At 38.1% G+C, this 18,023-nt stretch overlaps 1 protein-coding gene across 4 annotated transcripts in view; it reads right to left on the bottom strand.

Annotated features, from left to right (window-relative positions):
• LOC109046199 (dachshund homolog 2-like) overlaps positions 1–18,023 on the bottom strand; it is a 133,177-nt gene that overhangs the window by 31,573 nt on the left and 83,581 nt on the right. For all 4 annotated transcript variants that reach the window (XM_042711163.1, XM_042711164.1, XM_042711160.1 and 1 more), the window contains exon 3: positions 15,613–15,744. In XM_042711163.1, the coding sequence (XP_042567097.1) occupies positions 15,613–15,744 (132 nt within the window). The remainder of the gene's footprint in view (positions 1–15,612; positions 15,745–18,023) is intronic.

Genomic DNA, 18,023 nt, shown 5'->3' with positions numbered 1-18,023 from the left:
AAATTTATAAATAGCAACTTCTTAATTCTGTAATTCTATTATATAATTTTTCACAAACAAAGGGACTGATTAAAACATGAAAAATAGGGAAATAAATACTGTAACCAACAAGGCACTCAATAATCTGGGAAGTTTGTGTTCAGCAATAATGACTGACTTATGGAAGCCCGTTTCCGCCACTGAAAAGAAAAAAAAAAGTTACTGCGACTTTTTATCTCACAAATCTCACAAAGAGTTTTTTTCACAGAATTGTGATATAAACTCACAGTTGCGAGTTATAGTCAAAATTGCATGATATAAACTCGCAGTAGCGAGTTATAAAGTCAGAATTGTGAGATATAAACTCAAAATTCTGACTTTTTCTCAGAATTGCGTGATATAAACTTACAATTGCAAGAAAAAAACTCACAATTTTGACCTTTTTTCTCGCAAGTGTGGGTTTATATTTCATAATATCTCACAATTCTGACTTCTATTCTCAGAATTGTGACATAAACTATCAAATGCGTGTTATAAAGTCAGAATTGCGGGAAAAAAGTCACAATTTCGAGATTTAAACTCGCAATTCTGAGAAAAAAAGTCCAAATTAAGTCAGAATTGTGATAAAAAGTTGCAATTACCTTTTTTATTCAGTGGCGGAAACAGGCTTCCATACCGACTGGATATACAGTAGTGTAGCATAGTTTAATGATTTTAAGTTTTTCACTCATGTTTGTAACGTTATGATTTACCTGGTAGCTGGTTGGTTTTGTTTAAAAAGATCATTTTAAGGCCTATGAAAAAAATTATGGAAGAAATACTTCCAGAATACCACTGAAAAAGTGGACGGACACTGCTGCACTTTATTACACAAAACTGTTAAATGGTGTCAAAAGTCCCGGTGCTGTCAAAATAAAAGCTTTGGACACTTATCATCCAAACAGGAAAACTTATCAGCTGATGTCAATAATTAAAAAATGCCAAATATCAGCCATGGCGATATATATTGATCGACCACTAGTCCTGACCCTTTATTTGTGGGATAAAAAGACAAGCAGTTTCCTCTTCCTTTAAACCGCTGAAGTGGAGTGTTTGTTGGCCAGTCAGACTCACCATCTGGCACCTAAGCATGCCTCCACCTACAGAGTCCCACCATTCCCTGCCTGGAGACTCAAGTACATGCATGTGTGTGAATAATATAACACTGGGCAGCGTATTAGCACTGAGGTCAAAAGTACGGTGTCTTAAAAGGCTCAAGCACAAAATATGGCTGAGAAAACAACACAGATCAAAACAAGAGCAAACAAGCTTTGATCAGAGAAATATACAAATATTCTAGTGTTTTGAGGTGGGTCATTACTTTTTTTGTGGCCTGTGAATCATCTTCTCAGTTGTGTTTTTTGGGCCCCTGATGGGTTTAGGGTCTTCAGGCCCCTGTTTGAGCAGTCGCATGTGTTGATGTTAGCCCTGTCAATTTGTGGGACTGTAAACAGTGTGTGTGTGTGTGTGTGTGTGTGTGTGTGTGTGTGTGTGTGTGTGTGTGTGTGTGTGGTGGTGTGTGTGTGTGTGTGTGTGTGTGTGTGTGTGTGTGTGTGTGTGTCACACTGGAACGGAGAGGATGTACTTGTTTCATGCCTTTGGTCAGTGAAAAATCAGAAAGTGTGCGTGTGTGTTTACTCCACCCCAAACAACATCCCAGGCTAAAAATATCACACTCAGGATTCTGGTACTTGTGTCACAACATGGTCCAGACTGGGGTTTTTGTCGTGGAAACCAGGGTGATGCGAACTTCTAGGTTGGCAGTGCTCTATGTTGCTATGTTAGTGTGGACAGGATTAATGAGTGTAAGTCGGTGTGTGTGTGTGTGTGTGTGTGTGTGTGTGTAGTGTGTGTGTGTGTGTGTGTGTGTGTGTGTGTGTGTGTGTGTGTGTGTGTGTGTGTGTGTGTTTTAAAGAACTTGTTCAAAACACTGTTTAGGTTTTGGACATGTTGCCGACATTATGGTTTCACACCTAAAGCTCTCGTACTGACAGTAATGCACAAATGCTCATTAAACTTGTGCATTTTATAGCAGTCATTCCATTCATAAGTCATTTATATCAAAAGTATCATTTCCTCCCATCAGTCAAATCCACGATTGCTCTTACTGTCAGGTCATACTGCAGCTCTTCAATCATTATGAATCAGACAACTTAGACACAGTTCTCAATTCAATGAGTTGTTAAAAAGAATACATTTTACAATTAGTTTACATTTTTTTGAGGAATCAATGGTCTGCACGTTAAATTGGGATTGGAGAAAATATTTTGCATTGCAAAAAATGAGACTTGCAAAAAAAATTATTTTTATTTTTTTACAGAATGTTTTGGTAACACTACTTAAAGCCTTATAAAAAAGTAGTTTTATTGCATTAATTATGCCTTGTAATGCACCTTATGATACATCATTATACTTACTGTATCTATTCATTGTTACACCTAGAGAAATCATAATGCATTAAAACACGACAAACAAACCTTCAAATATTATAATGCATTTTAACTTCGGTTACAATTATTTGTGAAAAGATAATAAAGCATTACAATGTACATTATGAATACATTTATGATTAATTATACATAAAGGCTTCAAGTAAATTGTTATCAAAGTTTTCATTAGATTTTTAAACTTGGTACTGATATGTCTACCTCTTCACGAGTAAAAGGCAGTATTAGTGTTGAACATAACCTTTCTGTATTGTGTTGCATGTCAGTGCACACCGTCAAGAACCAACGGTAAATATACAGTACACCGAGTTACTAGCTGGAAGGGTCAGAGAGTACATTTCAAACAACAAACCCCTGAAGTCATACGTGTTCACCATGTATAGCAGCAAAACTCACTGTGTTGCTTTGGTTCTGCTGTCTATTTAAAACTAAACATACTGTGCGACACACACACACGCATTCATTAATATGGTTGTGCCGGCAAACCTTACAGTCTCATACACACAAACACACAAAAAAAAAAAAAAAAAAAAACACAAAACTGTCCGGGAGCGCATTAACAGCTTGTAGCGGGTACAGGCAGAGGACGGCACACTGGCACTCTGTTTGTCATATTTCTTGTGGGCCTCGCCATCTGCCGGGGTGGCATTTTCATGGCTGTTTACCCTGACTCCCGCCAAGGAATCATCTGCCACCGCATAATGCAGCCCGCAAAAAAAGGGGGGGATTAAGTTGGTAATGCAACTGAGACTATTGCTAATTTGGTGTAATTGGGAAGAAATGAAGATAAATGAGGGCGAGAGAAGGAGAGGCAATCAGTACGGCAGGCAGTACAGCTGTGCTTTTGGCCAAACTCAGCCCTCCTGCCCTCCCCCCTTCCGAGCGTAACCCCCCTGCCACGTCACCCCGTGCTCAACAAGGTGTATGCAAATTCAAGCTAATGACAAATACGCTGGGCTGACATCCACAGCACAGGTTATCTGTTCATCTCGCTGGTGTGGATTTCATCTTATGGGTTTAAACAGATGACCTTCACATAAGAAATGATATATATATATATATAAAGTTTTTTTTTCAGTTTAAGTTACTTTAGTGCATCAAGTTAAACTAGTCAACTAGCTGATAAAAATTACTTTTATTTTATTGCAGTTGACATTTATTATATTTCAGGTAATTAAATATTTTATGGTTTTAGTTTCAGTTAGATATAATAACCCTGGGCAAAAATAATCTGTTTATCAGGATTTAATCTGGTATTTTGGTTGACATATTGATAATTTGCTATACCAATATATTAGCCAAAATATTCATCTAACTAGTAGGAGTACTTTATATCAGTGACCATACTGGTATCAGCCAATAATGAAATTTTTATTTTTTATGATTCATATTGGTTTAATTAGGCTGATAAAGGAAGCAGATATCAAGACCTTTTTCAAGTTCAAAGTATGTCAGATATTAAACATAATTCATATTTTCTACTGAACACTATATTGTTTTTGTGCCTGATATCGCTTGAAACTTATGAATACAATGTGTGAATATTAAATATTGATGGTTTTCAACAGGTAAAACAGGACAGATTTAAAACAAGCCATCATATTGGTCATTAACCATAACAAAAATACTAAATTTAACACGATCTGACAAATTTTTGGTGCATCGCTAAATTGAGAAAAATCAAGATTTTTAATTCAAATAAATATTTTGATAATTGAAATTAAATTCCCTAATTTAAATAAAATGATTCATAAAAAAAATTATAATAATAAAAAAGTTTGTGCTTGATGCTGCACCTGGTTTTAACCCCATAAGAGATTTTATTTGAAATATGGTGCAGTATGTCATCTGACATAACTGCCATCTTTGAAGTCTGAAAGGATATCTTGTCTGAGTGTAACATACTGGTTCAGACATGTTTTGCTGTGTTAAGAGAGAGATCTGTGTCTGTCTTACATGTTTTAAGGTTAGGCGGCTGATGGCAGTGTGCGTACATGTGTCAGTGAGTGGCAGTGTGTTTTCAGGGCTTTGTGGGGCACCCGCTGAGCTCTCTATATCCATCTACACTGTGCCAGACACCCCTCTGGCTGGCCTCCCCGCAGTATCCACCCTGCTCTGTGCAGATGTCCCCACACACACCCTGACACACCTGACACACTACAGCCCCCTGAGGAGGACAACCTTCACGGCTATACATCAATTTCAGCTGCCATGGAGATGTGACATCTGTGTGGATCTCCATTCAGTCCCACTGTATATGAATGATCTGCACTGTGCGATATGATGCAAGCAGGTAACAACACCTGCTCTGGAATAGAGGACACAGGACAGTAGGAGAGGGTGGGGGTAAGATGTGCCACTTTCAGATTGCCCTCTATGTAAAGAGAAATTATGTAAAACTAAGATACTTATTTATATCTCAGGATGTCAATTTGAAGAAAGCATCTATAATTTAAGGCCATAAATTATTGCCCAGATTAGTGGCAAGTTGAATCATTGAGGAAAATATGAACAATTTTTGTTTTAAATAAAAATATGATCACAGATGGGGATAAAATCAGTTTACTAATGCTGCTAGAAAGCACTTTGACAAGTCAACCTCAAATATGCTCCTGTTTCATGTTGCACCTAATGCAATACACTGCATCTAACTGTTAACATCCATCCCTGTTCAGCTGGATAGATTCAGTGCAGAGCAACGGTAAATCTTATTAGGTAGAGTAACTCACTCGCAAACAGCTCTGTAGAAGACATGTTATGATAACTAAGATGACACAAAAGCATGGACGTCTTTACAAGTTTATGAAAACACCTCTGCTCAAAGCCCCATAGGAAAGCAAGGAGCTTTGAGTTTGGGGTGCAAAAATAATCTATTTACACTGAATAACAAAGAAGTAATAATGTAGAAGAGCGATCAAGGGGGAAAAACATATAAATTTTAAGTCATTAATTCCCTCCCTGAACAATGAGAGAGCAATCCACAAGAGGCCTGGTGCAAAAGTGTTTGATTTGAAAGTGAAAATGATTAAAGAGCTCTTTTAATGAAGTGTTAATTGCTGTGAGAAGTAGGTAGAAGGTTGGAGGAGACGCACTGCTTTGACAGGAGTGAAAGTAGGGCTGGACAATATATCGAACGATATGATCATGCGCATCTCGTCAGTAAAGCCGGTTCCATGATTAGCGGTAAATCCCCATCACCTGCTTTCAAATGGAGCTGCAGTTAATACACAGAGCCGTTGTGTATTAACTGCACTACGCTATATCGAGTTCATTATTGAAGATGAATCGCCTTTGATAATGAACTCGATATAGCGTAGCTTCTCAGTGAACTACGGCTCTGTGTATTAACTGCAGCTCCATTTGAAAGCAGGTGATGGGGATTTACCGCTAATCATGGAACCGGCTTTACTGACGAGATGCGCATGATCATATCGTTCGATATATTGTCCAGCCCTAAGTGAAAGCTACAACAAAAGCCCATTTCTACACTGATAGAAAGCTAAACACCATATGAGATTATTTTACTGATCAATGGAAAAATTCAAGTGAACCATGGACAGAGTCCTGATGAAAACCAAGTGACAGAAAATCGGAAAATGGGAACATGGATGCATCCTAAAAACCTACTGTAGGTGAGCTTCTGGATCTCCATACTTCAGTTTAGCCTTGATTCAAAGTAATAGCACTAAGCGCAAACATATTTGATGACATATACGTGAGAACGTCTACACACATTTTACTATACACGAGACCCATACATTTTATCAGAAAAAGGAAAAGTTAAAGTTGACCAAGGACAGAGCCCTGGTGGACACCAAGAGACAAAAAGTTGGAAAATGGGAACAAGGATGAATCTTAAAGGTGAGCTTCTGAATCTCACTGCTTCAGTAAATATGTTACTATTCTTGCAGAGGGCTCTCAACAATGAATGTCATATTTATACCTCCACCTACAGCTGAATATTCAACATCTCATCATCCTCGCTAACTGAGTCCTATATTGTGTTTCTCATGGGCCTTTTGTGCTGCATAAGATGGCACAGTCTTTCACTTACCCTTATCACAGACACACATTAATGGCCATCAGAGAACTCTGTTCTCTTTGAACGGTTTACGGCGACTAGCCTTTGATCATAAGTAGTGCTCACTTCACAGAAAGCCTGAAAAGATGTTTCTTTGATATCTCCCCGCGTTTACATATCAATGAGCGCCACAGAAGATGGGGGCCCAGGCGACTCTCTTGTGTCACGCTTTTGGGAAATGTGGCTTAGAGGATATATGTTGACCAGTAAATGCATACATTTGTCAGACAATTTCATAGATGAGGCCGAGTAGCCACCTTCATCCAGAAGCAAGGACTCATCAAGTGTTTTTCCTCAATAGACCGTGGCTCATTTGACTGTTTTGGAGTGGAGAGCCCCATGTCTTTATGGGCTTTCATTAGACGTCATTTTGAGGCTCATTTGAAAACAATCCCCCTTCGGACCCTAACACCAGCTCCGGTGTCAGCCGGATGAAAAATGAGGCGGGGCAATGGGGCTTCGGGCGGCCCCCCGTCCGTCCTGCTTGGCCCAGTCCGTTAATACAGCATCATCTGGTCGAACGGACGGGCAATTCCCACATCTCATTACCGACAGGAACTGTGGGTCATTACGCGGGATGGATTCCCATTAGCTGAACTGAGGGTTTGAGACTAAATACAGAAGCTTTGGACACAAGCACATACTCACAAGTACTTTGTTACGTACTCCTCAGCCACTCTTAACTTGTTACTTGTTCACACACTTCTGGATGAGAGGAAGGTGAAAATGACTTGAGAGAATTTATCTACTTTGAGCACTTAAGGTAGACAGCAGATTTTGAACGCATTCAAAAAGCATGCACTAGTTCACGCATAAAAATAAATAAATAAATATTTACTTACTCAGGTCGTTTCAAAGCCGCAAACGTTTTTATTTATTTATTTATTTATTTATTTCTATAGAACGCAAAAGTAGAAATTTTTCCAAAATAGTAATGCATCTTTGTGCCTTAGTTCATAGTAACCGGGGGCTTTGTGAACTATTCCTTAAAGTCTGTCCTTTAGGGTAAATCCTTATAAATTGAGTCACCACAATGAAAGCAATTTAGGGGCATGTTTTCCCCAAATGAAATATATACAACATGTCTCTCTTATCCCTGAAGAGGATTTCATTCTCGATGATGCATTAATTCAGGATGACTGCACGGTCATCTGTAAATCAAGGTAGCGGAGAGGCAGTCAGGAGTGGGTTTAACCAGCAGGAGTGCAAGGAAGATTCAGGGACCGGTGAGTGAGGATAATGCAGGTCCTTCATATGGTCCGTTGCTATATGAGCCATCTGTTTATATGACAGAGTGCATCCTGATGGACAGAGTGGGTAATCAATGCAGCTCTGCTCCACAGGTTTATGTATGAACGTATAGTGTTCAGCTGTTCAGCAGCTTCATGCAAGCTTGAGTGTGTGCATTTGCTATTACAATTTTAAAATGGGGTATACCTGACATGTTTACTTATGTGAGTATGCCGCCTTGTTTAATGTGAGCAGAAATATGTGTGTCTGTTCAAAAGTGCTCATCTCCGGCAATGGTCAGCAAACAGCTCCTGTCCCTGTGGGGATGATGATTTATGGAACAATAATTTTGGTTGGCTGGATCTGGGTAAATATATCAGTAAGAGGACACAGATTGCGGGAGATTTCTGAGAAGTCAGCATGACAGGTGAAAGAGACTAACATGATAACAGCAGACAATCTATAATGTACAGATAACCTAATGCTAATGTATGGATAATAATTTGTAAAATCACATTTACCTGAAAATCATATTAAAATAAAATAATAAAGTAACAAAACATGATAATATGATCATGTTAAACAGTATTGCCACCTTTCAGTTCCTGATTTTAAAATTCTGGCCACATGGGGCAATGTAGACCTCTGACTTATGAATGGCACCTCGCATACAAGACATTGTACAGGATAATAGTTAATTAATGACCTACTCTGACCTGCCTGAACTTATAACTCAGGTAAAATGTATCTACAAGTCAAATATGAATATACTGTGATTGATTATTTTGTGTATCAAAGTATAACATACAGTAGCCTTTGGAATATGCAAAAATAAAGTTCCTCAAAGATTAACAGGACTTTTAGAGCAGATCAAGTAAGTGGAAGAGAGGGAAAAAAAAACTAATTGAAAGACTGAAATAGGTTCTTCACCTAGTTAATTACATAAGTACCCATTATATTAAAAGCACTATATGTGTTTAGGCAGAAGAGTAGTAAGTAATTCTGTCTTCATAGTCACTGCATATATTATAACTATAAAGGACACAAATTTTACAGATTTCATTTTACATACTATTATTACCATTATGAAAAAGTTCCTAACAAATATAAGTCCATTAAATATGCATTAAAATGCACATTTAATTTAAAATTTTAAATGTATCTGTTGTTGAAAATATATAAATATATATTTATAAGTAGATAAAATAAACTGGACTAATTCAAGAACAAGCTGATGGTTAGTTAGAGCAAATACTCCAGATGCATTAAAGTAATAGTTCAGCCCAAAATTTAAATTTGATGTTTATCTGCTTACCCCCAGGGCATCCAAGATGTAGGTGACTTTGTTTCTTCAGTAGAACACAAACTGAGATTTTAAACTCAAACTGTTGCAGTCTGTCAGTCATATAATATAAGTGAATGGGAATCACGGCTTTGAGAGTCATAAACCATACACAAACAAAACCAAATTAAACCCTGCGGCTCATGACGATACACTGATGTCTAAAGACACAAAACGATTGGCCTGTGCAAGAAACTGAACAGTATTTATATCGTATTTTACCTCTGATTTTCACCGTAATGTCTGAACTGTCCTGAGCGCATTCGCTTCTTCTTCTTCTTCTTGCTTTACGGCGGATAGCAGACTTATAAGTGCATTACAGCCACCTATCTCTCAAATTGACCATTGACACTCTATCTACAATCTCAATCAGGAGTGTCAATGGTCTATTTGAGAGATAGGTGGCTGTAATGCACTTATGAGTCTGCGATCTGCCGTAAAGCAAGGACAAGATGAAGAGGCATCACAAGCCATCTGAAGAAGAAGAAGCGAATGCGCTCAGGACAGTTCAGACATTATGGTGAAAATCAGAGGTAAAATACCATATAAATACTGTTCTGTTTCTTGCACAGACCAATCATTTTATGTCTTTACACATCAGCGTATCATCACGAGCTGCAGGGTTTAATTTGGTTTTGTTTGTGTATGTTTTATGACTCTCAAAGCCATGGTTCCCATTCACTTATATTATATGACTGACAGACTGCAACGGTTTGAGTTAAAAATCTCTGTTTGTGTCCTACTGAAGAAACAAAGTCACCTACATCTTGGATAAACATCAGATAAACATCAAGATAAACATCAATTTTTCATTTTGGGGTGAACTATCCCTTTAAGCCACTGTGCTCATGTGAAAGTAATGAGTTTGAGTCTGGCCTGCAACATGCTAATTTCCTATCATTCTAAACTATTTATCAATTTTATTCTCTAACAAAATACAATTTTATAAGATGCATGGCCACCGCAAGCCATTAACGAACCACAGACAATCCACAGTAAGTAACTCAGAATCCAACAGTATGCAAGTGTCCATTTGAAACAGAACATGAAATCACATCTACAGTCAAGTATCATACAGACATCCATTTCCACTAAAATCTTTATTTTTCTAACAAATCCCTGACCCTATACCCAGGTGAGCTCAACTCTCACAGAGCTGCTGGGCTGGAGTGATACAGGAAACTGATACTCCCCCACCTCAGCCAAAAGATCAACACCGGTCCCTCTTGCTCTCGACATGCTCAATATTTAACATAAAACAAAGGGCTAGCCGAGATCAGATGATGCCATTTATGGGAGCTGAGAGGAGGGAGAAGTGTCTCCAGTTACAGCGGGATTAAAGCTAGGAATGGGGAAACTGTCTTATGGCGAATCTCACAAAAGAATTTGTCAAGAAATATCCAGGTCATATTACCAATTTCAAATGTTACACTTGTTCGGGACTTGTCAATAAGGCTAGTATGTTTAGCTAGTGCTACATGAGAATACGAAAGAGAGAAAGAGATGAGCGAGTGAAGCGGTCCTCAGTGGCAACACTAGGACAATCCAATCTGATTTAGTAAGAGTGACAGTTGCTCTCTGATGACAGAACAGCTCTTGAAAGTGTGATGCAAAAAGAAAGGATAGGTGAGAGACAAAGAAAAGAAGAAATAAAAGTGCTGACCGCTTTAGTAGTTAGGGATTTGCAACATACACAACTCTGAGTCCCGCAATCTCTGCATGTGTGCGCTCTCTCCCTCTCTCTCTCTCTCCAGCACACACCTGGTTTTTGCTAACGCGGCAAATCACATGGCTGACAGATTCCCGAGCCTGTTTAAATAATGCATGGGATTTCTCTTTTAACTTGTCAGTCGCCCTACAAAAACTATATATCAGTTATTTTCTGATGTCATCTGTGACAGTGATTCACCCTGACAGTTCCCCATTAGACCAATGAGTCCCTTTTCGTTTTCTCATTCTTCTACCACTGTTCCGACAAGAAACACATGTTACTCCTTTTTCTTTCTCTCTCTCTCTCGCCCTCTTTTTTCTTGTTAACAGGGGTTTTCAGAGCTGTATTTATATTTAAAGACACAATTTCACAGGAGCCCCCATTAACTCACTTCACCCTCCAGTTTTGCTGCAACCGTATTAGCGCAAACATCATTCTCTGTGCACCGGTCACAATCGCTGAACAAACTCCGGCATGCTTTGTGTTACTGGATAAACTTGGGGGGGGGGGGGGGCAAACTGTCTTTTTCCTTGCCAAATACTTCATCAAATCTCTTTGGCCCCTGTCAAACACGTCGTTTTTTGATTCTGTGCTCTATTCTTGCGCTCTGGTGGCGAGGGTGGGGTTGACGTTTGAACGGACCGAGTGAGGGGGGAGATTGAAATCAAGCCTATCTGTGCCGACTGCCTGCTGTAGATAGCTCAGGCTTTTTGTGGTACGATCCACACAGTGGAGGAAAAGAACAGATTAGCCATTTCCCCTTTGAAGTTATCCTTCAAAAAAAGCAAAAGGCTCACCACCAAGAGTGAGAGGGAAAGGGACCAAAATCACATCTTGCGGGAATGTAAAAAAAACAAAAAAGGGACAGGAAAAAGTGCCATCGGGACATTGAGCAAGCAGTGTCTTGGCAGCCACGAGAGAGAGAGAGAGAGAGCGAGGCGAAGAGAAAGAGGTTAAAGTTGTCGGACTGCTTCAGAGGGTGTTTGTTTAACTTCAGGGATTCAAGGAAGCTAGATCAGAATCCAAGACACCCCCCACAACTTCTCAACTCCAAACAATGTGCACCAAAGACAAATCCAATGTACTTTGGGTGGTATGGCTTGCTTTTGATGACTTAAAAGTCTGGTCCAACATCCAAATGTCTCTTTGGTTCCTCAAAGTACCTCAGAACTGGCTTGGAGTATCCAATTAAAATAACAATAAGCACTGGCACTCAGAATCTGCACCCACATCCGTTTGAATGCCTGTCATGCACAAAGTTCTGTCTTATGCATATTTGTTTATTAAAGGACTCATGTTGGAATTTCGCTACTTTTGGTTCATCTCTGTGGGCTTGGAGGTCACATTTACGGTAGGGCTGTATAAAGTTAACTGAATGAATGTTTATGAGCTCTTTGTGAAACCAGTCCTGGTTCGTGGTCCTTTCCGATTCAGTGCATCCTGGGTACAGCTGGGTAATTTCATACATTCTTGGTACTTGCATTATTGAGTCCTGGAATTGAAATTCAGCAGTTGATGATGATGTAGATCGGATAAGAACCAATATTGAGAAAATGGCCATTGTCAGCTAGATTGTCACATTTCTAGTGTCACATGGAACTTTCAAATCATTTGTGAAGCAGCTGTTACCTGTTTCCCACTATGATAAAATGAATGAATAATGAATAATGAATAAATGTATGTATGAATATATACAAATGACCGCCAAAGAAAAGCATAGTAGGTTTTCCAGGACTTATCATTGTAAATAATTGTACAATAATTATAAAAATTTCTGACATAATTATCCATAACTACCCATTTTACAGAAATAGTGTTTTAAGAATAACATTTTAGTGCAAAAATATAGGTAATTCTCACCTCACGCTCATTTTATAGGCCTATCAAATACAAGATTGGGTTAGGTGGTCACATACACATCTAGCTGCAAAAGTTCAAATATTTCAATGGACCACAAACACAAATTTGATCCGAAAACTGCACAGAGATCCTGTACTACTCTCCACAAGATCATGAGAGGCAATCTCATATATATAGACATTCTGGTACAAGCCTATATTTTTTTCTTTAATATGTGACAGTATGGAAAAAAAAACTGGTTGCAATTCACCCTAATTTGAAAGCCAAAAAGCCATCTGAAAGATTTGATCTAGCCCTATCAGATCTGACACCACACAAACAATTGCCTATAGTGCTGGGTCTGTGCTTACTGTGTTTCACGGCCCGGGACGGTTGTTCACTCAGCACGCCGACATCCGCAAACAGGAGTGAAATTTGACTCTGTGCGATTCTCAGTTTTCATTGATGCAGTTCTCTCCATCTCTATCTCTCTCATCATCAACATTAGCTCTATCGGCAGCCAGAGTACATTAGAGGATGTGTGATTGACTGCGAGACAGACGTCTTCTCTCCACCCCTGGCACTGGCTCTTCCTCCTCTCTCCTGCTCTCTATTCTCTCGCCATCATCTTTCTGTCACTACACACACACTCTGTTTCTCTCTGCATGCATGGACCGAATTCAAAGGTGATTTGTATTCACAGTCTCAAGTGCTGAGTAGGAGCAGGTTTTTGGTGAAGCTTGTTATGAACTGTCATTGATTCCAATAGAATGAATGAGCAAATGGCAATAACACTTGTGGCTGCACATCATTCGATTTTTACATGACTTAAACTACATAAAAAAAAATTCCAAGCAGCTGACACATATGCTTGTCCTAAAGACATGCTGTAGGTCGCTTGCGCTAGATATTTATTAGAACTCTTCTTCTCAGCAAGGCTGCATTTATTTTTACAAAAATATAGTAAAAAGAGTAATATTGTCAAATACTATTAGTTTTAAAATACTGAATACATTTATTCAGCAATGACATATTCAATTGATCAAAAGTGACGGTGAAGACATTTATAATATTACAAAAGATTAAAATTTTAAATAAATGCTGTTCATTGAACTTTCTTTTATCATAGAATCCTGAAAAAAAAAAAAAAAAAATAAAAATAAATATATATATATATATATATATATATATATATATATATATATATATATATATATATATATATATATATATATTCTATCACAATCTTGAAATATTATCACTTAAAATAACTGTTTTCTATGTTTATATATATATATATAGCATACAAGTATATATATATGTTTTATATACATTGATATAATATATTAAGGACAGTATTATACACAGTATAATAATTAACCCATAATAATTGAGTAACTATTATTAATAATTAAGCCATAATAATTGAGTACCAAATCAACATATTCAAATGATTTCTAAAGGATCATGTGACACTGAAGACTATTAAAATATAATAATGGAAAAGTTATCCTAAATTGTAATAATATTTCACAGTATTACTGTATTTTTTATCAAATAAATGTAGCCTTGGTGAGCAGAAGAGACTTCTTTCGAAAACGATAAAAATGTCTCCCTCTACATATTCACACACACGCTCTGTGTTTCTGTTCACATGTGTGTGTGTTGTTCGTGTATGTAAGCATTATTGGTCTTGGCAATAACAACGGATGGCATTTGTGTCTGTGCTCGCAGTTGTTGACTTTGATAATAAAGAATGACATTTTACTTTGCGTGTGTGTGTGTGTGTGTGTGTGCGCACGCAGTGATGGTAACATCACAATCTAAATGCACAGTCAGGTGGGGAACATTAAAGACGTCATTAGCCTCAATAAAGCTCAGCAGAAAAGAGAGGGTTGCGTGGGCAAGAACCCATTACCTCAGGTCACGTGCCTGTGTGCGCGTGTGTGTTGATGTGATTAGATCGTTGAACGCTTCCTAACAGTGCTCTTTATTTTCATATTGTGAATATCTATAGCCTGCGCTGGTAAGTGATTCAAAGCGAGTGAGTCATAAACTGGTCAAAGCTAATGGCTGTGTAGCCCTGCACATCAGAAATGTGTTTGGTTGTTGCAGTGGATTTGATGTGTTTGATTACCAGGTGAGGAGCTCACAAGTGATTCTACTGAACTGTGGGCAGGTGCAATTACTCAGAACATAGCAAATCTACAAACTAGAACAGTGAAAACTGTAATAGATAAATTAAAATATTTGACAGAACTTATATTAAAGGGCACCTATTATGCCCCTTTTTACAAGATGTAATATAAGTCTCAGGTGTCCCCAGAATGTGTCTGTGAAGTTTCAGCTCAAAATACACCACAGATCAATTATTATATCATTTTGAAAATGCCTATTTTGAGTGGAAGCAGAAACACGCTGTTTTCGTGCCTGTATCTTTAATTGTAAATGAGCTGCTGTTGCTCCCTGCCCCTTTTTCCAAAATATGTGCCTTTACAGCTTTTACCTCAAATACTCTGTTTGGTTTTGATTATCATGTATATTGTGCTGAAATTATGTGTTTTAAAGCCACATCAGTTCATACTTCTGATATAGTGTTTTCTGAGTGCACACGTCATGTCAGTACTAAAATAAGTTCTCTCTCATGTGTTATTGTGCTTAAACTGTCAAATACACACAAGGTTATGTTAAAAACACATTATGAAAACAGTCAGTTATGTCTGTGAAGGTAAACAGCTGGGAATGAAATTGCATGTTTATATTAGATCTGTGTATTAAGTGACAGCAGTGTAATATGCAGTACCTTTACTATAAGTTCAAAATAGTAGAATTTATTTTATTTGTTTTGATCAATTTGTCTATATATAGTATGATATTTTTATATTTATATATCATACGTTTTGAATCAAAATTTTGAGTATCTTTGTATGTGTGTGACTCTGACCTGCACTGGAGTTCAGCTCCTCGTTCTCTGACTCGGTACCGTTCTGGCTTCCTGCTCCGTGAATGCTGTTCATGGCCATCAGTTTCATCTTGTGGAGTTTCATAGCTTCAGCCATGGCTGCTGCCGTCAGACCTGTACAGCACACACACACACACACACACACACACAGAGGTAAGTGTACCTGGTAACATACTTCCCCTTTTACACCTGGTATAACACCCGTCTCAGGAGATCTGATCTGAAACAAATCGCTCACCTGGTATTAACATGCATCTCATGTGAACAGAGTTTGTCAAAGGAAAGCTCTCTGATATGACTTCATCACTTATTACCTCAGTATGTTGATAAAGCACAAAAAGTCACAGATATTGAAAATCCATAGTTTTGCACTTCCCTTATCAGTACTGGTCATGACTGCCGCCCACCGGCAGAATGTGGCCCTCTGAAGAGGAGGGAGGAATCTACTCCCAGAAGACCCTCTGCTCGCGGTCCTGTGCAAGTGTGTGTGTGTCCCACAAGGATTTCCCAGTGTTACTCACACACACTTCCCGAACTCAACCCTCCTCTCATCAAGGGCTCCTCAGCCCTGGAAGCCATCATCACTCAGCCCAATTAGGCCCCTAATTAATTCAATTAAACAACGGAGGGACACATTAAGTAATTAATTAAGTGACGATGCGATGCCTTCTCGCACTCCGCTCTTGAAATTTCCCCACAAATCAGGTTGGGAGGAAGTGATGGCCCACGTCCTGTGTCTTTTTCCCCAGGTTCAGACAATGGATGTCACCTTGATCTAATTCATTAAAAATTTAGCCTCCAACGGAATACGTGAACTAGCGCAGAAAAGAAGGCCAAAGAAAATTCCTTTATCCTCACTTTCACACGCTCTGCATGGATTTGGAAGAACAGGGCACTTCTTCTCCCAGAGGGCCGTGCGAAAATTAACAACAGTGCTTACGGCTGAAAATGAACAACGACACGACTGGTTTTGCTTTCTGCGACAGCCGGCAAGCCAAATAAACTAGCAAATTATTCATACTTAGAAAGATACAAGTTGTGGATAATGTGGACTGGACTGGAGGGAGAGATAAAGGAAAAAAGAAGACGAGCATCTGAGCATTTTTTCTCAGCCAGACCTGTCTAGATTAAAGCCAGGCAAAAGTGGCAAAAAAAAAACTTTAAATTAAATGTCAGTAATTACTGCTAAGTAACAAGTAATTGATAACAAATATAAACAATATAATAGTGTGTGTGTGTGTGTGTGTGTGTGTGTGTGTATGTATGCTTTATTAAAAAACATAAAACTTTGTATATGTATATATGCAGTATATACACTGTGTGTGTGTGTATACAGTGTATATATGTAAATATATATATATACATATACAATTTTTGCAAAAGAAGTTACATTTGTAAAGCTTATAGTATAATATTAGCAATATTATTTAAAGCTATTATTATTGTTGTTGTTACACAACTTATAATATTATCAAACATTTAAGTATAATATCTAATGTAAACAAAGCTTATAGTGTTATAGTATTATTAGCAACATTATTTAAAGCTATATATATATATATATATATATATATATATATATATATATATATATATATATATATATATATATATATATATATAATATATATATAAACATAATATCATTATAAATTATTTTAAAATATAATATTAGTAATTATATTGGTAAATAAAAACATAATAAAATTATCCAAAACATAATGAGTGTTCTAAATATCTCATTTAAACATGGTACTACATGTAATGATAAACTACAGATGAATAAAGCAAACAGTGGTTTTATCGGTTAATTGTAACATTTCATAGAAGGGTCCTCCTGAGCTTTCTTTCTGGAAAATGTAGGAGCGCTAAAGTGGTGGAGAAGCATCAGATCATTTCCTGTGAGGTCCAAATAAACTGTGCAAACTAAACACGATCGTTTATACAGAATACAAAGAGTAGAAAAATAAAGGAAAAAAGCACTCACAATTGGTGCATTGTCTCAGCACACACACACTATAAGCCCCCTCCCGCCTCCCGATACTATGTCAAGCAGAAGCCCCAAGATCAAACGACGTACGTAACAGTAATTGATGTTTGAGGAAAGTCGCAACCCACGGAAATGGGAGCCGGCGGATGAAAGGCGAGTGCCGTTTTGCAGGGGTGGACAAACAGATTGCTTATTGTTTGCCTTTCATATGGCCCTTCAGATCTACAAGACTCTCTGCTTCAGACTCCTGCTTTGAACACTCAAGGTATCACCCCCCTGCCGCAAGAACGGAGGGCACTCGGGCACATCCTGAGGAGGGGGAACACATCTATCCTCCTTTCCTCGCCCCATACTCCCTCGTTCTCAAGATCTGACAGGTCCATCTTGATCGCTAATGGTTCGC

This window comes from Cyprinus carpio, chromosome A21 (assembly GCF_018340385.1).
Source record: "Cyprinus carpio isolate SPL01 chromosome A21, ASM1834038v1, whole genome shotgun sequence".
Classification (NCBI taxonomy): domain Eukaryota; kingdom Metazoa; phylum Chordata; class Actinopteri; order Cypriniformes; family Cyprinidae; genus Cyprinus; species Cyprinus carpio.
The sequence above is the reverse complement of the archived record's forward strand: the minus strand, read 5'-3'. Positions and strand labels throughout refer to the sequence as shown.